Below are 27834 nucleotides of genomic sequence, written 5' to 3'. Positions count from 1 at the left end.
GGGTCTTTCAGCATGAGAATGATCCCAAACACACCGCCCGGGAACGAAGGAGTGGCTTTGTAAGAAGTATTTCAAAGTCCTGGAGTGGCCTAGCCAGTCTCCAGATCTCACCCCAGACAAAATCTTTGGAGGGAGTTGAAAGTCTGTGTTGCCCAGTGATAGGCCCAAAACATCACTGCTCTAGAGGAGAACTGCATGGAGGAATGGGCCAAAATACCAGCAACAGTTGTGTGAAAACCTTGTCAAGATTTACAGAAAACGTTAGACCTCTTTGTATATAACAAAGTATTGAGATGAACTTTTGTTATTGACCAAATACTTATTTTCCACCATAATTTGCTAATAAATTATTTAAAAATTAGACACTGTGATTTTCTGGATTTTTTTTCCTCCTCATTTTGTCTCTCATATATGAGGTATACCTATGATGAAAATTACAGGCCTCTCTCATATTTTTAAGTGGGAGAACTTGCACAATTGGTGGCTGACTAAATACTTTCTTGCCCCACTGTATTTCCAGCTTAGTCACGATGTGTATACCTAAAACCAGAGGGGGGGAGATGAGAATGTAGCGCGATCACGAAATTTCACAAACAGCTAACAATAAGACTGAGAAATAGCTTTCTCATGTTTTTGGACAGATTTACCAAAGACACAATACAGTGTAAAATAGAGTGACATCCCGGTAAGTTCTGCTGTATAGTGAAGCTACAATAAGCATTACATGGTGACTTCAGTTCCATTAAATAAAAGCATGTACTTCCTGATGATTGTTCAATTTGGCCTACTTCTACAAGCCAAACGAGCTCCCGGTTACGTTGTGTGACTCATCAGTACCTCAATGAATCGAAACATTGATTTGACACTGTTGCCAGTAAGTTACTGTCAAAACCCTATGACATGTCTAACAGTGTGGTTGTGGGATTGCTCCCAGGGCTGATCTGCAGGTATAAAAAATAAATAAAATGAAGACACCCAACACCAAATAATTTAGGGGTGCTTATGAATATTTTAGGGAGGCTTCAGCTGCGGTTACAGTGGTGGCATAAGTGACATGTAATGCAAAAATAATAATAATTTAAAAAAAAGTGCTGGCATGAATGCAAGTCTTGGACCTTTACGTGTGGGTGGCTTATTGTATGAGTCAATGTGGAACTTGTTGAGTGTTTATCACTAATTTGGACACATTTTAAAAAGACAGTCAAAAAGCTACCCAATCCATGAAAATTTAAATGCACATTTGAACATTTCTGCTGATTTCAACGTAAACATGATGGTGGGGAGAATGCCAAATGTAATATCAAGGTTAGCCAAAAGTATGGAAGAATTATAAGCTGAAGACACCACACCTCACTCACAGTGGTCATTAACAAAAGTTGCTGAGCTACAAACCCAGAAGGCAACTGGAAGGAATGCTCCCCTATGAGACTTAAATGTTGCCTTTTTGAAGACTCAGTTCAAGAGAGCTGTTGCTGTACTCTTACGATCATTTTACAGCCTTGAAATTGTCATCAGTACTCTTCACGGGGTTTTAACATGTCGAGGATCTTGTTAGGGCGTGAACGAAATGTAGGATATTACTAGTATGATTTACGATTAAACTGAGCATTTCAATCCCCAAGTACTTTTACGCAAAAATATAGGCGCCGATTATTTTTCGACTTCCAACTTAAATATGACTCATTTGTTCCTCGACCCAGGAAAAAAAACACCGGAGCGCAAACTCGAGAGTTCACATTCGAGCTAGCAGTCAAGAAGTAGTGAATGAACTCGGGGGGGGGGGGGGCAACAACATTCAAATACACAATGCTTACCGTTTAAGATAGTGGTCCGAATCATTTAGACGTCCATAATTAGGCTGGTGGATGCGTGAAGGAAAAAGTGCTTACATCATCAGAAATATTCAGATCGTTCAGTAGTCCGTTTGCTAAGGTTAGCTCCAAGCAGCTAGCGACAACCACTTGTGCTAGGCTAGCAACTTTTTGAGCGACGCGCAGCCATTTTTGCTGTGCGAGATAGTTCCCAGGGAAGGTAAACAAATAATGTCGGTATAATTAGTGTTCCGGAAACTAAAAGTGGCTATCCGCTTCTTAGTTTATCTTTGCCGGGTTACAGACATGAACCTTGCGGAACCACTGAAACGAGAATATCCAAGATGGGGCGCTTTGTGACGGACGACTCACCGAAAACATCGCGAGAATTTGGACACGTCAAAAACACGGATAAAAACTGGTACAATGCACGCACACGCACACACACACACACATTAAACCATATTTATTTATTTATTTGTTTATGTTCATGTTTTGTTCCTGAATATGTTTTAAACTGTTTTTCCAAGTATTTTTCCCCCTGTTTTCCAGAACACCCTTTTCCCCCTGTTTTTCGGGGTATTTTTTCCCCCTGAATCATCGAGACACTTCAAACTCCCACAGTGCTCTAGATATGAGTTTAATTCGTTTTCTCCATTGAAATGCAAATACAATGAATCCCTTCCAGCCACACCCAAAAAACCCAACAACAATTTTTGTGGTGTTTTTGAATAGATAAAAATACTACTCAATTATATTGTACTTTACTGAAACATATAATAATATAATTGAATATAATGTAAATAATTAAACAGTTTGTGCATCTTGATCTATTCATTGTGGCTTATGCTGCTGTGTGTGACTTGGCCACTGCTGGCAGTATAATACAGTCATGCAGACACAAACGAAGAAGAGCGTCACAACCACTTTAACCTGCAGTAGAAATTCATAGTTTAAGTAAGTAATTATTCATCATTTTTTGCAGAGGATAAATAATATTTTACGTGATTATTGTAATAATGTCTGTCTACATGAGTTGATGCATGTGTTATAAAGAGTTATAACACCGCCACATATTTGTTAGCACATCTATGACTTTTTGCATTGTTTGTTAGCATTAGCTTAACGGGCAGTTCATTTAAAATACACAGCATGTAATTTTCTTTGTTTTATGTTTAGTTTGATGGTAAACATTAAATCATGACATATTTCACTCTGTGTATAGTGAATCTATATAATATATAAATTTCACATATTTTAATTGAACAACACGTACTTAAAATATTTCATGATTTCAAATTTGTTGAGATGCTCCTGTATGTAAAGTCTTCAAACAAATCCACTCAGTATTCTTATTCACTAATTACACTGCATTCACAATAATTATAATTGTCAAGTTAGTCATTACAGTACAAACATAATTTTGCTCATTATCAGTGGTGCAGAAATCTGAGGGATTATTATTATTATGATTATAAAAGTATTTTTTGACAGTGACTGGCAAATTCAGACAATTTAACTGTATAAGTATAAATGATACGGTAATGAGTGCAATTAAAACATCTTATTCTTGTGTAGCTGGTTGAGTTGAAGGCAATTTACGTGCGTTTACTTCCACCGTGCGGTCAGGATTCACATTACATCAGCTCGTAATTACCCCCAAAACTGTGTCGATTCGGCAGGAAGGGTTTCGAGGTGGCTAAAAAAAAACAAATACACAAAATGTATAGAGCTGAACATGAGTCCTAGAAAAAGAATTACGACTGTGTCAAACGATATCAGGTGCTCTTGCATTTTTGGGCAGAGTCTTTATTAAGAAAATAAAAAATAAATAAAAAAGGGGTACTCCAACGACGGCCCCCCCCCCCCCCCCCCCCCCCTAAACCCCCCTTAGCGGTCTTCACGAAACCTCTTTCGCGCACTCGCTGACTGGCGAACGGACGCTGTTTAAGCCACTGCCGCATTTGTAGTTCATCTACCGAAAAAGACAAGACTTTCTAGGTAAGAAATCGTGTGCATGTTGCATTTTTGTGCGACGCTATTGTTAAAAGTTTCGAGCTTGTGGACGTTGTAGAATTGTGCGATGTTTGAATTGGAAAAAGGTGCAGAATACAGTACTGGGTGCGTCCTCTCATCCTTTAATACTCAGTGTGGACACTCTGTCTTTGTCATGCAAATCAGTGAAATATCGAGGAATGTAGAGTTTTGAACTTGATTAAATTATAACATGTTTATTTTACAATATGTGTCTAATCGTATTACTTCTCAGTTCTCACTATAGCAAGGCACGGTTAATTAAGTCACTTATTTATATAAACTGAAATATTAAATGAACAGATTTCTGTGGTTTTTGGTTTACAGTATTTGGTATAAGTGTTTAACTTTAACTTTAATGTTGGAAATGTAAAGTGGCAGCACAGAGAGTCACATGGAGGCATAATTGAAATCTTGCTTATGACTTTCCCAAGTTTAAAGAAAAAAGGCACAAAACAAGTTGGATGTCAGGCATTTATAAATGACCACATCACTGCCACAAAGCAAGGCTGAATAATTCAACAGAAAAAAGATTTGTTTCTCTGCATGCCAGATTCTAAGCTTTCTTTTTCCAAATATGCTCATGCATACATTTACCACTTGTTATTCTGGTTTCTAAATACAGTAGCTCAAGTAAGTAATCAATTAGAGTGAGCACAGTCTAAATTCTTATGCCACAGGAGCGTGGCAATAAAGGGAGAGGCAGTTTGAATAATCAGTGCTGGAGTTGGCAGGCTGCTGGAGGCAACAGTGTGTTGTAAGACACCTATACATCACTGCACGGCTTTTAAATTATTTTGGTCAAAATGCAACTTTAAAATTGCTCTCATGCATTTGCCACATATACTAACTGTTCAACAGCACTATGTGTACCAGCATTGATCTCCTGGTGTGCTGCACTTGAGGGCACATTGACCATTGCTTGGATCAATGCTACTTAATGACTCCATCACATGAACACTTAATACTTCCCACTTCCCAGTCCCATTTGATTGGGCGATTCTTTTCTTATTATCTTCACTTTCATTGCAATTTGGTTGTCTTGATTAAACCTTCCTCATCAGAAGTAGGGGAACTACGTCAAATTGGTGCATTTATTCAACAAAATAATGAGCCTGAAAAAGACCTGTTGAAGTTATTATGGAAAATGGAGTTTCTTGATATATCCACTATTCATCATCAGTGGCTCTTTGTTTACAGTGATGAAGCCAAACTTTATCTTTGAATTGTCAAAGTTTACTTACTTCTTGCTTCAGAAATAGCGTCCAATGCGAAGAGTTGAATTCAGTGCAATGAAGGCAAAACAAGAAACACATTTTCTGTATTAATTGATTGTTCACACATCTGTGTGTTATGAAAAGTTGAAAATCTATATTGCAAACTCCTCAAAAAGGTGCTGAGTCAGACCGAATATTACCACTTATTTCCTTCTGTAAAAACATGGAACGAACAAATGCATCTACTATACACTTAACAAAATTGTAAATGCAACACTTGTTTTTGCTTCCATTTTTCATAAGCTGCTGCACTCAAAAACCTAACAGTTTTTCTAATTGAAAAAAAATCCTATTTCTCGCAAATATTGTTCACAAATCTGTCTAAATCTGTTAGTGAGCACATCTCCTTTGCTGAGATGTTCCATCCACCTCACAGGTGGGGCATATCAAGATGCTGATTATTGCACAGGTGTGCCTTGGGCATTCTACACACACAAAAAAAAAAGGGCACTCTAAAGTGTTGCACTTATATTTTTGTCGGGAACAGAAAATCTTTTTGCCAGGCAGCGAAATGTAGTACAGTATATGTAGTAACGTCAACATCATCAACATATCTCTAAATATTTTGTTTTTGTTTTATTTGAACATAATTTCGCGGCACGGTAGATGACTGGTTAGAGCGTCTGCCTCACAGTTCTGAGGACTGGGGTTCAATCTCCGGCCCCGCCTGTGTGGCGTTTGCATGTTCTCCCCGTGCTTGCGTGGGCTTTCTCCGGGCACTCCGGTTTCCTCCCACATCCCCAAAACATGCATGGTAGGTTAATTGACAACTCTAAATTGCCCGTAGGTGTGACTGTGAGTGCGAATGGTTGTTTGTTTGTATGTGCCCTGCGATTGGCTGGCAACCAGTTCAGGGTGTACCCCGCGTCCTGCCCGATCATAGCTGGGATAGGCTCCAGCACGCCCGCGACCCTAGTGAGGAGAAGCGGCTCAGAAAATGGATGGATGAACATAATTTCCTACACTGTAATACTGAATATAACATTAGCATCTAGTATTTTTGCAAGCAAAACCCAAATGCAACACGCTGGGAAATCTTCAAGTGTCAAGAGAACAATTCATCCATCCATCCATTATCTGAGCCGCTTTTCCTCACTAGGGTCGCAGGCATGCTGGAGCCTATCCCAGCTATCATCGGGCAGGAGGCGGGGTACACCCTGAACTGGTTGCCAGCCAATCGCAGGGCACATACAAACAAATAACCATTCACACTCACATCCACACCTACGGGCAATTCAGAGTTGTCAATTAACCTACCATGGATGTTTTTGGGATGTGGGAGGAGACCGGAGTATCTGGAGAAAACCCACGCAGGCACGGGTAGAACATACAAACTCTACACAGGCGGGGGCGGGGATTGAACCCCGGTCCTCAGAACTGTGAGGCAAACGCTCTTACCAGTCTTCCACCGTGCCACCAAATTAATTCACTTTTCAATATTATTTCATTTCCTTTCTGTTGACCATGGCTTCCTTTCAGCGATTGGGCTGTACCAGTGTAATGCTTTTATCAGTAGTGTTGATCATTAGCAATGTGACATGTCCCTGGTGTTACATAATGGCTCCATTTCCAGGAAGGTCAACACCACAGTAGGGTTTCTTTGAGAAATGTCTTTTCATCATATGATAGGTGTAGCCAATAGAAAACCATGACCATTGGCTATGACACATGAATCCACCATAGTTACTGCAGTTGAGGACAATTCATATTCAACTGGAACAGCCAAGGCTCATCGCTAAATTGCATTCCTTTTAATTAAATGAAATTAAATGAAGAATTTCTTCCTGTTACTAAGACAATTAAAGAGTGAGGGCGAGTTTCATCATCTGTCGACAAATAAATGACTCCACTGACAGTTGATGGTTTATTTTAAACTAAACACTGCTGGGCTATCTGCCAGATATTAAAATTGTCAATGAATTATTAACTTCAGCTCTGGCAATAAGTTGCACTGAGATGTGTTATTAAGGCTTCAAACTAATTGATCCATCAAATCTGAAGCCATTCAGTGTTTCTAATGCAATAGGCAATGGCGACATGAAACTTTAATAAGCTCCAGCAGCAGGCGGTTGTTGTTAATGGAACATGAAGAGAATGGAAGCTACCACCAGGAACTGTGTGGAATAATAATAAAAGCACTCCATGGGCAAAAGTATTGAGACAAACCTCTTGACATGTTCAGCAATCAATCAGAGGTTGATTCTGCATCTTACAAAGACACTTTGGACAACTCTGTTTCCACCATTGTTGAAACAGTTTGGGGAAAGTCATTTTCTGCTCTACTATGTGTTTGCCCCAGTTCTCAAAACAAGGCATACAGTACAAGGAAGAGTTTGGTGTGGGATAGATGGATGGATGGGTGTGACATTTGGTCACTGATGGTGTAGTGGTACATTCGCCGCTTGGTACAGGCAGCATGAGTTCAGTTCCCACTCAGTTACTGTGTGAATGTGAGTCTGAATGGTTGTCCATCTCTATATATGCCCTGTGACTGGCCTTTCGCCCAAAGTCATATGAAAAGGGCTCCAGCACCCCGTGACCCTGAATAGGATAAGCGGTTTAGAGAATTGATGGATGGGTATCACATTTGCTAACCGGTCGCTCAGAAAGCTGTTTGGCTATAGGTGTTCCCTCCTCAACCAGATAGCGCCGTGCCGCCCCTTGGAAATTGCTGCCCTGGGAAACTGCCCATGATGCCCATATCAAAAACTGCGACTGCTAACAGGTACACTCGAAAATCTTGTAGGAACCAGTAGAAAGTTTTACCAGTAGGCTGCAATCCAATTTGTTTAGACCATGGTTGTGTTGAGCAGAGCAATACACCCTGAGGAATGGAGCGTTACCAATGCTGACTGCAGGCTAGCTTGTTGCAGTGAGGCTTATTGACCGCTCTCCTTCTTGAGACACCAAACTACTTAAGGGTGCCATATTTTACCAAACCAACTTTTTCTCGTATTTGGGATGTTATATTGGCTCGATGGCGTCTCAGTTAACATGTAAAATATGAATAAAAATCGTCCACCCGTTCCTGAGTCCCAGACGTTTTGCTGCAGAGAAGTCTGAAATCAGGTCTTTTGAATTTCTGAAGCTTAGCTACATCACTAGCGAAGATCTACGCCTACCTCTCCTCTCCCGAGCCAGTGCTGTCAACATAACAAACACGTGTGTTCTCACAAGTGGGTCTTCTACACGGAGGCAACTTGTCAGAGGAAAGTGGGCGGTCTTAGCCAAATATGGACAAAGCGGATACAAAACTGGGTCAAACAGAAGTACCTGTCAGTACCTTTTCTGGACACTTGTATGACAAAACCAAGGTGTGTTTTTAAAAAAAAATAAAAAAAATTACACTTATACTAAGTCCATGTTACAGAGTCACTCTATGGAGGTCTAAATAGCCAAAATATGGGACCTTTAAAGCTGATTCAACAGCACCCTATTCACAGCACAGCAGCATTTGCATGAATTTTAGATCAACAAAATTCCTATTGCCCAAATCTTGACAAATCAATTTGGTGAATATCACAAGTACTGCAGTTGAACACAATGGGCCCTATTTTCATAAATCCAGCATGGCGAGCGGTGCAGCTGTGCGGGTTACACTGGTTTTGGTAATTTTATAGACCAGCACAGTCCGGCGGATCCCAGAGTGGATTTGTGTGTTTACAGCCGACTTCATTCGCAGCCAATCAAAGCGGCTCTTCTAATTCCTTTTAAATGTGGCGCAATGACAGTCTTGAAGAAGATGTCTCTGTGGGGAAGTGGATGAGTCGTAATTGCAGCGATCCGTGTATGAGTGGAGCATTGTCATTGCTCTTGATCGGTGTGGCAACAGACAATGGGACCAGATACCCTAGTTAAATACAGAATGAGCTGGTGATAACAGCTGGCGACTTAAATATGTCCCAGGACCTCAGTATCTGTCTGCCTGTGCCCGATCAAAATCACTAAAATCGCTTTGGACCAGCGGTCTAGCTTGCGCCAACATTTAGGCATGGTCTGTGTAGGCATATGTTTGGACTGGAGCCTATCCCAGGTGCATTTGGGTACACCCTGGACAGGTAGTAAATCCCAGGACAGATACAGTGTAGACGAACAACCATTCACACTCACGTTCACACCTAAAGACAATGTAGTCCTCAGTGAACACATACTGTATGTTAGACAGACATGCAATGTGGCAGGAGTATGCAAAGAAAACCCACACAAGCACAGGGGGAATGTGGAAACTCAACACTGTAAGGCCAGAGCTGTGATTTGAACTCAGAATTATTCAAATTTTAAAAGAAAACAACCCCATAGGGAATAATATAAAGTAAATAAATTTGTTCAAGGATCAAACTTTCACCTTCATAAACTGTTCCTCAACTGTTATACTAGTGTAAAGAAGTTATAATAAAACTAATTGCAGAGCATTACTCACCTACTGTCGTAGTGTTTTATTGGTATGACTGAAATAATAGAAAAAAGCCTTGCGATATTTATTTTATGTACTTTTACTTATAATAGTGCACTGAGCAGCCAAACCTCTTTGTTGCAGTAAGTTCCATTTAGAGTTCTTTGGTTTTAATCACACTTTCCCTCTTTGCCATCACTGGTACCCTTCTGTGGAGGCATCACATAAACATCACAGAAAAGCCATACTAGTTGGTTCCACTGTAAGTTTTTTCCAAGTAGGAGAAACATATGTTGATTTCATTTGAATTGGATGAGATGTGAAATGAGGCTCTATTGTTGTTTTTTTGTGGACAACAGGTGCGCAAACGTCCCTCGCCTGTCAGAGAATCTCTATCACGCCATATTAGCAACCATGCAGACACCTGGCTATACAGCCGAGAGCATAAAAAAAATAATTGGTTCTGGTCAACTTGACGACAATTTGAGCCTTGTTGAATGGACTTTTGTGGTATAATGGAAGGCTGAAATCTCTGTGAACAAGGATAATCGGCAGTCAGCCTTCTAAAAAGCTAATTAGGGGGAATTACATCAAACCACTGTCAACTTGAGACTGTGTTCTGGTTACAAGAAGAGTAACCACAATGGAGCCAGAGGCATCAAGGGATGTTTTTTCTGTACATCAGTGGTACAGGTCTGGTAATGGACTGCTGAAGTCAAATAGACTGACTAATTTTGTATAAAATGAATTTTGATGTTGTATTTGTGTTTGTCCTTGCCCATCAACCATCACATTTGCGGAAATGATTGACGTAAATGCTTCAGTTTTGAATACATTCTATCCGCTTACTGGCCACTTTATTAGGTGCACAATCTATTGGCATCCAATACAAGGTTGTAATAAAAAGTTTAGTCTGGCTACTTTGTAAACAGAAGGTTGCCAGTTTGAGTCCTTACGTCTTTGTTGATGTGTCTTTACGCAAGAAACTTAATCCGTGCTAGCTCCCAATGAGCTTTTGTGCATCACTCTTTTTCTGTCTGACCGAATGTTTATGTGCTTATTCGGTGAAATGGCACAATCTAAAGTCCATCCATCCATCCATTTTCTGAGCCGCTTCTCCTCACTAGGGTCGCGGGCGTGCTGGAGCCTATCCCAGCTGTCATCGGCCAGGAGGCGGGGTACACCCTGAACTGGTTGCCAGCCAATCGCAGGCCACATAGAAACAAACAACCGTTCACACTCACAGTCATGCCTACGGGCAATTTTAGAGTCTCCAATTATTGCATGTTTTTGGGATGTGGGAGGAAACCGGAGTGCCCGGAGAAAACCCACGCAGGCACGGGGAGAACATGCAAACTCCACACAGGCGGGGACAGGGATTGAACCCCGCACCTCAGAACTGTGAGGCTGACGCTCTAACCAGTCGGCCACCGTGCCGCCAATCTAAAGTCAAAAAATAAATGTTCCATATTTGTGGGTGGTGAATGCACATGCTTTGTAGGTATTGGTACACCTAACCTTTATTTAAATTCCCCATAGATATTAAAGTTTACTTACTGGTTGACAACAGCTGTCTTGATGAAGTTGTGCCATTATTCAAGTTACATTTAGTCATATTCAGTCAATTTCAGTGCCTTGGTCTCCTCTAATGCTTTCATTGTTTATGTGCAGAGAGGGAAACAAAAGCTGAATACGCGTCATCATCAAAGTGATGCATTACTGAAAGTAATTCAGATCTTAGTGAGATCAAACTGTCTGAAGTCCAGCATCCGATATGTCAGCTGATTGTGTTGGCACCACTGTCCAATAAGTTTGAAAATGCAATTTACAAAATAGCTTCAAAAGAGCAATTTTGAAGAGACAAAGCTTTCCCTCAAAGAGAGACCTATTGGGCAGCAAGAAAGGACCAACATTGTTCTGCATTTTATGTTTTTACCAGGCATGTCTATGGAATAATATTTATTATGGACTCATTCACATAAAAAAGAGTTTCTTATCTGTTGAAATCCACCACAACTAAAGCCGCTTCTACATACGACGCGCTCAGAAAGGAGCATATTGTGTGGCTGAAATAGCAAGTTTCACAGATTCATAAAGGATACTATTGATTTAGAGGCTGGGCAGGTCATTCCCAACAGAAGGGGCTGTGATAGCACATGGCAGCTTCAAAGGTGTCGCAATCACTGTAGATGCTAAAGTTAGTGTTACCATGGTAACCAGCAACTCCAGTTCAACCCGCCTGATTCAGATGATCATGTGTTTATGGTGGTTGCTAAACCAGTATAGTTTCAGTATAGTTTTAATTGTCTGTTACACTAATGCTATGCTATTGCGACTGGCTGGCGACCACTGAGGAAAAGTATTATAGAAAATGGATGGACTTCTGCTATTATCTGTCATCCACAATTTTTTTATTGACTCTAATAGCAGCCATTTTAAAACTGTATTTGCATGGTACCCAGAGATTTTGCTATTGATCAGACCCTTCATATTTCTTCAATTTGATTCTTGTAAAAAACAATTTCAGTATTCACAGGCTTTTCCTGAAGAAATAGTGTAGTTTCTTTTTCTTGACTGACTTTAACATGCTTAATAGTAGGCCCAATGGTTTCTAACCCAATGAAAAAAAACAAATTTCCCTCAATCTCAGCTCAAATAATTATTGGTTCTGAAATATTGGAAAAAACATTACAATGATGATACGGCATCACCACAGAGCACCTAGTGGCTCTGATGCCATCCCATTATAATGGAATCTTAAAAAAAAAAAAAAAAAAAACCTCAATCCATTCTGGTACCTTGGGTGACCTCCAATTTGTATGGATTTTAAAACAATTTTGCCAATGTGACATAATGGAAATTGAAATTATAAAACTTGTATTTACTGAAAGGGAATTTATCAATCTTAACTGGCATACGAGACTAAAAAGAAGTTAAGTCTGTTCACAGTAAAGCGCTAAGAACAATAAAATATCAAGTCTCACTCTTAACTAATTGTGAAAGCATAATTCAAAGGTGTGCTGTGTCCAAGATGCTCTTCATGCTTCTTTAACATTATAAATTTGTCACACATTTAATTGTTACAAAGGTGTTAACAACACCACTGGAGCCACTGAAATATGCCCAAAGTATAAAATACTCTACCCTAACTTTGTTAACAAATGACGACGTATATGGTGACGATGGAGTCTTAATGCTTCGAATGGTGCTTATAAGTTTGCTTTCTTCATGCCACATTCAGTGTATATTCTTCTCACGTTCTTCTTCTCTTAACACCCAGTCTCAAAGCAGCTCCTTCATTTAGAGTAAGTGTAGCAAAAAAGCCAAAGAAAACACACAACGCATATGTAAGTCATTCTTTCACATACTGGGTACGCATTTGCAGCACACTTCGTGCAATGTATGAACAAGCATTATTTTCTTTCTGGTTTTCTCGGCACACATCTGGTCCTCAGTGTCGATACTCAATAATCCACAGTTTATATGAAGACCCCATTACACACAATAAAACTACCAGGGAAGGGAGAAATGGTATTTGAATGACTTTGCAGTTATAGTATTTCTCTAAAGGTTATTGCCTCATTTCCTCTCTTACTCTTTTCTCTGTGTTCCTGCAGCAATATGACAGGGGACCATAATACATTGGGCCTACCCAGACCTCCAGGAGGGCCGCATTATCCAGAAGATGGTCAGGGTCTGGCTATGGAGCCCCTACGTGACAACAGCACCCCCAGACACAACATCCTCCACCCATCTCACGGGGATTGTGAAAGCTGGCAGACGCATCGGACCGGGCCGGCTGGAGGATCGAGCCTGCGTTCTGGCTCGCCTTCCCTCCTTGAGCCCCACAGTCTCTCGAGCAGCCGCAACAGCCTCTACCTCTCCCACGTGGCGGGCCACAGTCCGCTTCCGCACCAAAACAGAACCGGCCTCACCCTGGATGTGACCTCCTCTTTTGATATTGGCGGTAGCATGCTGGTGATTGATGGAGATTTGCCAATTAGCCCCAACGTGATCAAGAGACGTCGGGGGGGCCTGATCGAGCAGAAGGATATAGTGAAGGCCCACCAGGCCCATAAGATCCACAGCACACCACAGGCACGTCGCAAGGAATGGGAGTAAGTATCACAATAATGAAACAAATTGTGCATCTTCTTACTATTAGGCTATTTAAAAGAACAGTGTTACCCCACTTGTGGCATTGTGGTTCATCCCCTGGGGGCCCCACCGAATTGCATATTTTTTTTGTAGAGCTTATCTAGTCAGTGGCGGTCGTAGCTTGAATGGCACCCTGTGCGAGACCCCTCTGGCGCCTCCCCCAACCAGCCACCGGTGTCATCTTCTATGCTTCTGATGGTAGCATTGGGAGGAGTTGATGCTAGACTTGCCAGCATGCCTAGCGGCATTTGTAAATAGCGTTAGGTTAGTTATATGCTATATGCGGAACATCAGGTGACCAACGCGGAACATGGGATAGCTGACTTCCTGTGTATGCTATGCTAACGAGCGTAACTAGGATTGATGACATGATTGTTTGAAAGCGAACTTGCTAAAATTTCATTTTCTTTATGGCTGGTGTCTTCAGAAAAAAAACTTGGTAATAGTGGAATGCAATTTTATCAATGACATTTTTATCACCGTTATCGTAATGCAAATTGATCCGATACAGGAGACCTATAACACACCCTCCATCTTCTAGCGCCGACTCATTCTTCGAGCCCGCAAACGTCTCTGCACCTTTTTATTTATTTATTTATTTATTTTATTTTTTTTAAATCTCCACAGCACTGCTTCACTTCTGCATTTAGCGGTTGTCATTATATTTTAGGTGTTACTTTCTGTTCTAGAGTGCATGACAGAGACAGAGAGACAGAGACAGAGCGTGAGACTTTGGCGTGCCTATGAACCGAAACGAAAGGTTCGGACAATTATCATAAACCGGCCCACCCCAAGTTACGTTACTTAGCAGAACTAAAACCTTCACAATCATATAATTTTTAATCGTCCCAAACTATGAAACCTATCCATCCTTCCATTTTCTGAACCGCTTCTCCTCACTCGGGTCGCGGGCGTGCTGGAGCCTATCCCAGCTATCATCGGGCAGGAGGCGGGGTACACCCTGAACTGGTTGCCAGCCAATCGCAGGGCACACTATGAAACTTAATGACCAGCTTATTGACCAGCTAGGTCCGCCGCTGGCCGACTCCGTTCCGCTAAGGAGCGAAAATCCAACCCAAAGCAGCCGTGTGTGTCTTCCTCGGCCGGGGCTGAGGGGCCTGAGGCTCCGAACACCGATATGTATAAACCCTTTTGTGTGCCATCAATTACACTTCATGGGTTGTCCCTTTTCAATAGCCCCACGAATAGAGGCGGTTCACTGTACATGGGTTCGAATTACAGTCGTTTGGCCTCGGTAGAGGAAATGACAAAATTCAGAAATGTTCAGGTTATAGTACAATTATATGTGGAAAATCTGGCGAAAGTCTGTTTGACAAACTCACTAAGTTAGTTAAACATACAACTACAAATGAGTCCATGATATGCAGAAAATGAAATTAATATGGAAAAACATTTTTTTCACTCCAAATTTTACCATAAAATTGTAGTCAAATGAAAGGCTGATATTGCCATGAACTTTTTTTTTTCAGAGCATTAAATATGTTTTGGTTGGTCTTTTACATACAGTATGCACATGGGTAGAAGGTACAACTGCACAATACTTCCAATTCTCCAGTTATTGATTGTGCATGTTTGACTCTGTGTGTGTGTGCGTGTGTGTGTGTGTGTGTGTGTATAGATATTTTAATGTCTCAGCCAATGCTTAGCTCTAACTATTCTGAGAAGTCTTTGTGGCTCCCGTGATACTAGTAAAGTATAGATTACAGTTAGTATGTCTGTTTGGTGCCATTTTGTAATCATGCGACGTAATTGGGAAACACATTGCCACTCGACTGTCTTTCAAGCGCCTACGTCATGCTTGGTTTTCTGAGCCAATACTGTAATAATGCAATTTGTGTTTACGCTGTAAAACCTTTGGCAGCCCAGTGTTCTATCTTCATACTTTGACAGTATGGTGTGGGTGTATGCTTTATTTGGATTTAGTGTACATCCACTTGCTTGCACGCATGTGTTTATTGGGTTCCTGCTTTGTGACAATTTCAAACTGAATGGTAGGGGTTGATGCCTCCCCTTGGTTTCCCTGATGAAGCTGGGGCTTTACCTCTGGTGGGCCTGACCCCCACGGTGCCCGTCCCGCCTTCCTCGCCACAGGCTCAGGATGCCACAGCCCATGCTGAGCTGATGTCTATAGCTCTGAGAGACTGGGTGGAGAAAGCATAGGGGCGGTTAAATGGAAGGTGTCGATGCAAAATGCATGAAGAGAGCGATACATGAGATTGCTCAGCATTGACTTACGTAGACAGTAAATGAATACTTCTATTGATTTACCAGCTTTTAATAGATGGCATCAGAAAATGTGTATTAAAATAAAGGACACTTTAATAAGCTACATACCAAGAAAAAAAACAACATTTTTTTTAAACATACACAAGTTATTTGAGATATATTCTTTCACAACTGAACTTAAATGTTAACTGTCGAGCACAGTCACTCTTAAAACTTTTGGTCCAGGGAAGACATTTTTCCAAGGACCACCTCATAATCCTAATGCCAATTAAACATAATTACCACGTGTACCCCTAAATGCCATAGAATTTAAAAGTTTGAGCAAAAAAGACATAATGTTATGATAAACAAAATCGGATTTTGTTTTTCCAGAAAAAAGAAAGCATTTTCCTCCAAGAAAAAAAAGTTGTACAGTCATCTAAATTTATTTGGTCAGTATAAAATGGTGTAATGTTACCAGAGTTAAGTTCTATTTTTCCAAAATAAAGTTGTAATATAATATTAAAGTCAAATGATGAAATAAAATCATACTTTAACAAATGTATTAAAAATATGTAACTTTATGCTTGTAATATTATGCCTTTTGTTCTGGAAAAGAAATAGGGGAAAAAAAGACTATGCTGCATAAAATTACACCTTTAATTCTTGAAAAAATTGGACTTTCTGTATTAATACGCCTTTTGTTCTAGAAAAATAACAACTATGACAATTATATGAGAGATGTTTACTGATCCAAAGCTAAGGTACGTATGAAGGAGTAATTTGTTTAGTATGTTTGTTTCATTTGCATGCCATTACCCATATGTAGGTATGGATTTATTTAAATGATAGGACCAATTTATTCCAAAGGATTTTGCAGAACCCCAAACTACGGCTTGCGGACCTCTGGCCACCCGGAAACCTCCGGACCCTAATTTTATTTATTCACATCTTTTAAAATGTGCACTTTATAAAACTTACCACTGGGAGAAAAAAAGAGAAGATAAAAAATAAAATAAAGAATAAATAACTGCTCAACTGAAAAGAATCAATGTTTCTGATGTCTGATCCTAAACCAGCCATGGCCACGAGGCTGTTGGAATGGCAAAGTAGTGGCAGATGGTATCATGCAGTGGTGACTTCTCAAGCCCCCCTAAAGACATTTGGTAATATGTGTTAATGGTGAAGGTTCATAGTCCAAGCCCCCTAAACAAATATTGCTCTCCAAAATATGCCCCCCCAACCCGTCCCTAGCGATGCTGGTGTCATGCTGCTTCATAGAAAGCTGACATGAATAAAAAGTTAAACACAAATTAAATTAGCCAAAAAAGGATTTGCAATTTTTCATTTCGAAACACTGTTAGCTGTCCTCGAGCCTACCTGCTGTAATTAAAATGATGCAATGTCAGATGGGTACCGCTGCAGCTGATAGAACAAAGACCCAAGTGAGTCAAAATGTGTTACGACTGTGAACATCTACTGCTCAGGTCTGCTGAGAGGCAAAGCCACATCCTCATGCCATCTTAGATTAGAATTGTTGCACCTGAGCCAACGTGTGCACCCGTTTACTTTCCAGGAGGATGAATTCAGACCATTAAATACATTATGATAAAGGGAGTTGATATGGATCCGTGCCCAGCAGAGGATTTCATTTTATTTATTTGGGGATCCCTGCCAGGACTTAAAAAAATTACAAAATCAATCAATCATCCTATTTTATATATCCACTTTGCATACCAAACTTGTAAAACAAATTGCTTTGCAGTCAAAACAATGTGAAGAAATGCGCACACATATACTCAAACAAGTCGACGAGGCTTTAGAGCTGACGAATATCATTAAAACCCCAAATTGTCATCAGTCACCAATCAAGAAACACTACAGACACTCGAGAAGAAATGAAAATCATGAATAAAATATCCATCCATCCATCCATTTTCTGAGCCGCTTCTTCTCACCAGGGTCGCGGGCATGCTGGAGCCAATCCCAGCGATCAACGGGCAGGAGGCGGGCTACAGCCTGAACTGGTTGCCAGCCAATCGCAGGGAACATACAAACAAACAACCATTCACACTCACATTTACACCTACGGGCAATTTAGAGTCGTCAATTAACCTACCATGCATGTTTTTGGGATGTGGGAGGAAACCAGAGTGCCCGGAGAAAACCCACGCAGGCACGGGGAGAACATGCAAACTCCACACAGGCGGGGCCAGGGATTGAACCCCGGTCCTCAGAACTGGTCGCCCACAGTGCTGAATAAAATATCTAAAGTTAAAAAAAAAGAGCAATTACTATAATTTTCTAAAAGTGAAAATACCAGTAGTATATTAGAATCCTCAAATTCTGCTAGATTTTTGTGTAGTTGGGGTAGTTGCTTGTTACCCTGCATGTGTAATATTTCAAATGTTAATGGCATCTAATCATTGCTCGAAATAATAACAGTATTTAATGTTGCCTTGGTTTAATGACAGTGATTAGATTGGCATTTGAGGCACAGGCGGACTGGACGTTAGCCGTAAACAGCTAGCTGGGAACAATAACAATCCATTGGACTCCGTTTGACTTCTGACCTTTGTGTTCGTGATGGGTCTGTCTGACTGTCTCCTTGTCTGTCTATCCTCCCACCCATCGTATTTATGTTTCTATGCCTACTCAACCTACTCACCATCTAAAACCCCTAACTCCTCTACCGATATACATACCTCTACCCCTCTATATATCTCTGGCTTATTTTCACCCTATTTCCCTACCTGGTAAGGTATGTACGTAACCCTAACTTAATCTTCCTACTAAGAAAGGTGAGTATCTTTCCATACATACCCTACGTATACCTACCTATGTTTTCTTAGCTAGGTGGATATTTTATCCTATAGGATATCTGCAGTATATCCTATACGTACTGTAAATGTCTAGCTACTTTACATCTCAAGTCCCATCTACTTACAGTACTTCTCTATCCATTCTAATGTACCTACCTACTCAATGCATCTTTAAACTCAAACTATTTTAACCTATCCTTTCCCTACTTGTTTTCATACGCCTACCTGCATATCCTTCAGGCAGGCATCTGCAGTATCCCTACTTAATTAACCTTCCTACCTATTTACAGTATTGATAATGTATGTTTGATGTAGGCATAGCTACCTATAGAGTACAGCTGTCTCTACCTACTGTATTTAAAGTATAAAGTATATCCTTTCCTTACTTCCATCCTTCTTGTAAGAAATGTATCGACCTACCTACCCACCTACCCATTGTGATATGAGTGTGCTTCAGACCCCCACCTCGAGATGGCGCAAGCAAACTTTACATACATCCAGCCACCATCATTTCCCATTGGTTTCCTTGGACGGACCATATTAGTCGGTGGCGCTAATGCATCATTAAACTGGTTTGCCAACCACCAATAAACCCTACAGAAGATTTAGAAGGACGAACAATACAATTGGTACAGTAGTGTTTTTGTGCTCGCATTTTCCATGTTTGTAGGTTATGTGGAAATGGAGCAAATGCTATTACTGAGTGTTTTTATACAGTACAATACTGTTGAGTGCAATTTTCTCATAAATGTTTGAAAAAACTAATGTAGGTATTTTTTAGAACGGATTATTCGCGTTTCCATTCACTTAAATGGAATTTTTTTTTTGAAATAGTGTTTTGAGATACGCAAGTGAGTCACTGATGGTGTAGTGGTACACTCGCCTGACTTTGGTGCAGGCAGCGTGGGTTCAGTTCCCACTCAGTGACGGTCTGAATGTGAATGTGAGTGCGGATGGTTGTCCGTGTCTATATGTGCCCTGCGACTGACTGGCGACCAGTTCAGGGTGTAGTCCGCCTTTCGCCCGAAGTCAGCTGGGATAGGCTCCAGCGTCCCGCGACCCTAACCAGGATAAGCGGTGTTGAAAATGGATGGATGGATGGAAGATACGCAAGTGGTCACAGAACAAATTAATCTCATACCTTAAAACACCACTGCATTTTATGAGTCGCTGCCTCTGTTATTTCTCTACATCTTCTAAGGAAGCTATAGTAATTAAATGTTACACAAGGAACAACCCTGCAGTTTTGTGTGTGTAAAAATCACATTAGTGCTGAAAGTCTTGATTCTGCAGGAACTCCCATAACATCAGTGTGACATACTGTAGCACAGCTATGAAAGTGTCCACATTGCAAACACATTGACACGTGTCAAATCAACAATTCCTGCAATAGTTCATGGCTGATATACTGTATAGCCGAAAAGCCTCGGTTGTCATAGTTGAAAAATGAACATACACCAGAACATCAAAATTGCTGTTGCCAATATATATTGTACAGTACGTGCGTGGGTGTGTGTGTGTGTGTGTGTGTGTGTCTGTTGTCTTTTCAGTAGTAATCTTTTCATGGCTGTGTGTCCTTTGTGGCAGCTATTCTCGGCAGGGGTGTTTACAGACTTGCAAAGGTCCCGTGTGTGATCTTCATGTCCTCTGATCACAATGTGAATGGAACACTCTAGCTGTGCCACTGGTCATCCATAAAGTATCCACCATTCATTACTCACAGCTAACGGTTGGAAAATTGCCATTTTCTCCCTCCCTGGAGGTTAAGGTGCAAGCCTCATTATCCTGCATTAATATTGAGGACGAGGCAGTTTGATACTTGGCCGAATTGACATGAACATTTTTGGTGTACCCCAAAAAAAACAACAACCACATAACACACGTAACAGGAGGCTCAGTCAGTCCAGTATGCCTTTATGGAATGAAACAGTTTGGTTTCTGAGTCACACACAAATTATTTAACATTATGATGTTTTTAGAAGTGACACCAAGGATGAAGATTTCATTGGATTTAGTGATTTGGAGTGACACTGATGGTTTGGTAAACTTGTTAGCATGTTCTTTATGCTATAGTTATCCGAATAACTGTTATGTTACGTTAACATACCAGGCACGTTCTCAGTTTGTTGTTTTTGCGTCATGTTGCATCTATTCTATTTTTATTTTAAATTGCCTTCCAAGATGAAATGTCTGTTCTTGGTGTTGGATTTTATCAAATAAATTTCCCCCCAAAAATGCGACTTATATGTTTTTTCCTTTTTTATTATGCATTTTTTGGCTGGTGTGACTTATATTCCGGAGCAATTTATAGTCCGGAAAATACGGTAGTCAACGCAGCTATTAGCATCCAAGTTAAGTTAAGTCAAGTCACATTTATTTGTATAGTCCTTAATCACAAGAGTCTCAAAACCCCATTTGGGAAAAACAAAACCGTGACAAGGGACCACAGATGGCAGGGGGAATAAAAAAAATTTCAGGATGGAATAGGCTGCAATGAATGTTGAGTGGGCAACATTCATCACGTAGTATGGTGCTGTACAATGTTTTAAGATGGCAATTAAAATGGCATAAGAGTCACAGGTGCATGCCTTTGGGTAAGTGGTGACCTGGCCCGGTCCGTCGGAGCAGACTCTCCCATAGCAACAACTCCAGGGAAGTAGTCCACACCACACCCTGTCCCAGTCGCCTCCAATTTGGTCATCGCCACCTTGGCCAGTATCGGAGTAATATGATTGAATGTTCTTGCTGGAAACAAGCAAGGGTTTATCATTATAAACTGATCTGTACCTTTTCTCAAGAATGATCATTTTCAAAGCAAAACTGAGGCAATTTCCCATTTGATTCTTAGATGCAACCCAATTACTTGTGCAGAAGCTAATGGCGCAGTGTTTTGTATTTTGGGAAAACAGCGTCACCATCCTATTAGTTTCGGTCTGTGTGCCTCTCTGTGTTTGTCTGCCCACCAGCATCTGCACTGGCACTCAGGTGGACAGCCTGTTGATCCACAAGCCTGACAGATATTCAGCAGGGACGAAGCAGGGCTTTAAACGAAGTTCTCCAATTGCATATTTACATTTGAAAGCCGAAGATGTGTGTGAGACATTGTTTTCGAGGTCTTAATTGCACAGCAAGGCATGCCAGCTACTATGGCAACAGTTATTCATTTTTACCAATTAGATTTTTTTTACACATTCAATGCCAAACTTTTTTTATTACCTTACTTTCATTCACTCATTCATTCAACTTTGCTGCCAGACTGAGAAAGAATCTGTCACAGTGACTCATCCTCCAATATCGTCTTCCTGTTCGTGTCACACAGACACACAGTGTGGTGTAAATGTCAGACCTGTTTGACACGGGTAAATTATTAATGATAACATGCTGAAAAGACGTTTCCATGCCACAAACAGACATATCAGTTAAATAATGTGCAGGATACAGGAGGTGGTTTCATTGAGAGTAGGTGCTTGCGTGCTTGTTTGCTCAGCCAGAGTTTGCAGTCGTGTGAGGCTGAATTGCACACATTTGTGCCATTTCCTCTTGCAACACTTGCTGGTTTTATGGATGAAGAAGCACACAAATTACATTTTTTATGCCATATTAAAACATTATTCTTGAAACCTTTTTCTTTTTAGCAGCCCTAACACTCCTTTGTAAATATCAATACAATTAGTGTTACCATGCTGCTAATATGTCCCACAGTCTGAATCTAAGTATGAACATCACAATTCACCCTTTATCAAGCAAGAATATTTGGTAACTTCAGTAGGTCATCGAAATCCTGCCCTCCTGACTGTATGAGCAAAGGTTGGTTGTAACAAGATACATTTACTTTGGTAGGTTTACTTAAGTCCATTTTGGAATAAATTGTACTTGTCAGGGTAGCTTTAATTTTTTACTTTTACTTGAGTATTTTGGAACAGAAGAAATGCTACATACACAGTGATTTTGTTGGGCAATATTTGAATTAGCATATTGAATGTTCCTATTCTATACAGTATTTTTGTCTATTGATATTTATGCACTATTTAAGTCAATCAATCAGAGGTTATTCATAGTTACTCAGTACTTGTAGTTTTTTCCCACTGAATACTTACTCTGACTCAAGTAATTACTTGGACTACTTTTTACTTTTACTGTAGTCATATTACTCAAAAGTAAGAGTACTCTTACTTGAGTACAATTTATGGCTCTCGAGCCACCTGTGTGTATGATAACAGAACCACCTAATGCCTTAAAGTGATTCATCAAAGAATCCTACTAATGTTTTATACACTATACTGGATAATGAAATGTATGAATGAATTGGGCGGCACGGTGGATGACTGGTTAGCACATCTGCCTCACAGTTCTGAGGACCGGGGTTCAAATCCTGGCTCCGCCTGTGCGGAGTTTGCATGTGCATGGGTTTTCTCCGGGTACTCCGGTTTCCTCCCACATCCCAAAAACATGCATGGTAGGTTGATCGAATACTCTAAAGAGCCCATAGGTGTGAATGTGAGTGCGAATGGTTGTTGGTTTATATGTGCCCTGCGATTGGCTGGCGACAAGTTCAGGGTGTACCCCGCCACTCGCCCGAAGATAGCTGGGATAGACTCCAGCACTCCTGCGACCCTAGTGAGGATAAGTGGTGTAGACAAAGGATGTATGGCTAAATGAAATGACATTATTTATAATGGTAATACAATTAAAGTTCACCATAATCCATTATGGCATCACGGTGCAATAGTGGTTAGCATGTCTGTCTCACAGTTCTGAGTTCCGATACTCTGATCCAGCCTTCCTGTGTGGGGTTTGCAAGTTCACGTGGGTTTTCTCCAGGTCCTCCGGCTTCCTCCTGCGTTACAAAAACATGATTTTAAGCTTGTTGAAGATTCTAAATTGTCCAGGCTAGGACAGGCTAGACGAGGCCTGTCACGATAACAATTTTTTAAAGACTATATATTTTCCCCAAAACTATCATGAGAAATGATATTGTTTTTTTTTAATGCCTCTAAAATCATGAAAAATAAGACCCGCCTTATTATTTTTATTTTTTTTGCTTTTAAATCAGTATTGTTGTTATTATTATTAATGTTATTATAATTTCCTTTCTTGTTTATCTATTGAATTGTTTTTTATTCTTCGATATTGATCCCCCTGGGTCTGAAATAAAGAATAAAGCGCTGCAAGACTACCCTGGTTGATATGGAGCCTTCTATTCCGATTATAATCGCTGTAGAAGCCCAAACCGAATGAAAATTCTCCATATAAACGCCTCAATCGGAATAAACAGGCTGAATGCGCTTGTCTTAGTTCTGGCAGCGTGCAAGTCCTCAAGGGTAGCTAGGGTACCGAGCGACAATCTTTTCAGCAGTTTTGATTGTCCGTTGCAGTCGGCGTTTGTCCTTTTTTGTAGCTGCACCAAACCAGACTGTGATGGAAAGAACACCGGTTTCACAAGATTCGATGACTTCTGTGGAGCACTGCCTCAACAGCTCCTGTGGCAGGCCGTGCTTCCTCGATATACTCATTATTGTGACAGGCCTATCCATGACTTTTCTAGGAAGATTACCACTTACAATACTAAGATAAGATAAGTAGTCTTTGCTTTTCATCTGAAATCTAGGTACTACTCACCTTATTGATATCAAGATTCTTCCATCCATTTCTATAGCTCTTGTCCTCTTTATCGGATGAGCCAGAGAGTTGTGAGTACACCATGGACTGGATGCCAATCAATCTCAGGACACATACAGAAAATCAACCATTCAGGAAGAACATGCAAACTCCACACAGAAAGGAGTTGATATTCGAACCCCAAACCTCAGAATTGTTAGGCAGGCAAACTAAACATATAGGCCCACCGTGCTGCCTGATATCAGGATTCATTCTCTAAAGTGAACCCAATAAAATCAATAATTAAATGATGTACGTGGCACCGTTGTGTACTATTACGTTGCATTTTTGTAGAGTATTGATTGTTTCTAGAATCACGAGCTCGGCAATAGTGGTGGTATTAAGAGGTGGATTAAGTCAGGTCCCCAACGAAAGCCCAGGTACCAAATGCACGGCCCGCCACTTGTGAAACTGTGTATGAACGTTCAAAACTATCCATCTTTGACAGTAATGGATTTAAGAAGACTATCATGCTTACTGTAGCTGAATAATATACAATGTTACTTCTTTAAAGGGAACCCAGACTCTCATGACAAATATGTCTTAAAATGCAACCACTGACCTCTACTTTTGTAATACGGTGTTACATGTTTAGAAATGATTCTTTTAAGTTATAAAAAATGTTTTTGGATACACGGTGACTGCTATGTTTTTGCATGCACAATGCATTCTGGGATTGATGACGTAAAACAGTTGCTGTTTGCCTCCATATGTTGCTGCCCTGTCTTACATTAGTTAAATGTTTAAATCTGCATCCATTGCAATAAAGGTAAAAAAAAAACAACCCATAACAAAACCATTGCTGCTCACTGCCCAGCTAAAGGCTGCCACACATTGAGCGGTGGCTTAACCCGACTGAACTGCAGTGTTCCTGGTTTGGCAACTGTTTTCATAAATGGAGAATTAGTCTGCTACTAGTTTTGCTGCGATTCGAAATTTGAAACAATGCACAGACTGTCAAAACGTCGCAGCTTACGGCCATTTGAAATGTAAATGTTGGTGTTGTGTTCTCGGTTACGTAATTATGGTGGCACTTCTGTGCCGTTGACTACACCCGGGGTTCATTCCGACGCTGCAACCATGAAATGCATTGGAAGGGGATCAATACTTTCAATACTATTACATCAATGTGTCGTCATAATGTAAAATGTGCCTGCAAGCGAGGCTTGTGACCAAAATATACCCAGTGTCGTATGCTCAAATGAATGTAGTCAGCGGGACTCCTTTAAAATATCCACACTCTCGATTTTATTCTCACCCACATCCTCTCTTTAGCAACCCACTTTTTAAAACAACTATTAATCTATCTTTTTATGTTTTTAAAAAAAAAAAATTATAAATTCTAAGTGCATGTCCAATGTATGCACTCCACAACTACTCGATGAAGATGGTGATGGTAGCTCAGAGGATGTTTTTATTTTTATCTGAGGACTCCAGTAAACACGGTCAGCGGGAAAAATGAAACGGAGCTCTTCGCAGTTGATGCCCTCTCTGTCGCCATTGGAAAACAGCAACCACAAAGACTCCACCGAAAGTGACCAACTCGAGCTTCTTCATACTAGTCATCTTCATTCTCATATCCATTTTACTTGCTGTTTAATTCTTCTCTTCTCGTCTTTGATCATACTGTGGCTCGAACTGAAAAGGCTCAACGGCATTCATCAGTGTCACCGGCTGCTACTTGTAGCTACTGCTAAAAATACAACCCCTTTATACGTCATTACCTAGAATGCACTGCGACACAAGCAATGGCAGTATACATTAAAATAACATTTAGTAAAAATATATAACTATGAAAACTATTTTTAAAACATTTATCTTGTTGTTCTGTTACTTAAATTGAAAGAGATCTTATGAACTAAACGTCATTACGGTCAGTGTTCATTTTAAGCTTGATGTGCTCTTTGCCCCCTGAGCAACTTCCTGGTGAAATACTGTACATTTCTATATGTAGCTAGTCTGCAGCAGTCTGTGTCAAACTCCCACATTGCCCTGTGATATAAAACCACTTGGAAGCAATGTAACCCTTCAACCTGGTCCCATCACATGTGCACTAAAGACAACACAGTTTGCTTAGAGACATTAAACAGTTATTCTGATGTCAATCTGTGAGAACGCAACAAGTTAAATTATACTACAAAAACATTTAGTGCTGGAATAATACAACCCCTTATTCCAATGAAGTTGGGACAGAGTTGTGTTAAACAAATAAAAACAGAATACAATGATTTGCAAATCATGTTCAACCTATATTTAATTGAATACACTACAAAGACAAGATATTTAATGTTCAAACTGACAAACTTTATTGTTTTTAGCAAATAATCATTTACTTAGAATTTTATGGCTGCAACACGTTCCAAAAAAGCTGGGACAGGGTCATGTTTACCACTGTGTTACATCACCTTTTCTTTTAACAACATTCAATAAACGTTTGGGACCTGAGGACACTAATTGTTGAAGCTTTGTAGGTGGAATTCTTTCCCATTCTTGCTTGATGTACAGCTTCAGCTGTTCAACAGTCCGGGGTCTCCGTTGTCGTATTTTACGTTTCATAATGGGCCACACATTTTCAATGCGAGACAGGTCTGGACTGCAGGCAGGCCAGTCTAGTACCTGCACTCTTTTACTACGAAGCCACGCTGTTGTAACACGTGCAGAATGTGGTTTGGCATTGTCTTGCTGAAATAAGCAGGGGCGTCCATGAAAAAGACGTTGCTTGGATGGCAGCATATGTTTCTCCAAAACCTGTATGTACCTTTCAGCATTAATGGTGCCTTCACAGATGTGTACATTACCCATGCCATTGGCACTAACACAGCCCCATACCATCACAGATGCTGGCTTTGGAACTTTGCGTCCATAACAGTCCAAATGTTTTTTTCCCTCCACAATTTCCAAAAGCAATTTGAAATGTGGACTCGTCGGACCACAGAACACTTCTCCACTTTGCATCAGTCCATCTTAGATGAGCTCGGGCCCAGAGAAGCCGGCGGCGTTTCTGGGTGTTGTTGATAAATGGCTTTCGCTTTGCATAGTAGAGTTTCAAGTTGCACTTACGGATGTAGCGCCGAACTGTATTTACTGACATTGGTTTTCTGAAGTGTTCCTGAGCCCATGTGCTGATATCCTTTACACATTGATGTCGGTTTTTGATGCAGTGCCGCCTGAGGGATCGAAGGTCACGGGCATTCAATGTTGACTTTCGGCCTTGCCACTTACATGCAGTGATTTCTACAGATTCTTTGAACCTTTTGATGATATCATGGACTGTAGATGATGAAATCCCTAAATTCCTTGCAATTGTACGTTGAGGAACATTGTCCTTAAACTGTTCGACTATTTTCTCATGCACTTGTTCACAAAGAGGTGCACCTCGCCCCATCTTTGCTTGTGAATTAATGGGCAATTCAGGGAAGCTCCTTTTATACCTAATCATGGCACCCACCTGTTCC

The 27834-nt window shown here is 40.5% G+C and overlaps 2 protein-coding genes across 6 annotated transcripts in view; one reads left to right on the top strand and one right to left on the bottom strand.

Moving 5' to 3' along the window:
• cep350 (centrosomal protein 350) overlaps nt 1–2188 on the bottom strand; it is a 36551-nt gene extending 34363 nt beyond the window's left edge. For all 5 annotated transcript variants that reach the window (XM_061778045.1, XM_061778049.1, XM_061778050.1 and 2 more), the window contains exon 1: nt 1815–2188. Coding sequence is in view for 1 of the 5 variants with exons in the window: in XM_061778048.1 (XP_061634032.1) it covers nt 1815–1839 (25 nt within the window). In the remaining 4 variants the exon portion in view is untranslated. The remainder of the gene's footprint in view (nt 1–1814) is intronic.
• LOC133480287 (voltage-dependent R-type calcium channel subunit alpha-1E) overlaps nt 2105–27834 on the top strand; it is a 131891-nt gene continuing 106161 nt past the window's right edge. Inside the window, exons 1-2 of the mRNA XM_061778051.1 lie at nt 2105–2232; nt 13133–13633. Of these exons, the coding sequence (XP_061634035.1) occupies nt 2156–2232; nt 13133–13633 (578 nt within the window). The 5' untranslated portion in view covers nt 2105–2155. The remainder of the gene's footprint in view (nt 2233–13132; nt 13634–27834) is intronic.

This window comes from Phyllopteryx taeniolatus, chromosome 7, assembly GCF_024500385.1.
Source record: "Phyllopteryx taeniolatus isolate TA_2022b chromosome 7, UOR_Ptae_1.2, whole genome shotgun sequence".
Lineage (NCBI taxonomy): Eukaryota > Metazoa > Chordata > Actinopteri > Syngnathiformes > Syngnathidae > Phyllopteryx > Phyllopteryx taeniolatus.
The sequence above is the reverse complement of the archived record's forward strand: the minus strand, read 5'-3'. Positions and strand labels throughout refer to the sequence as shown.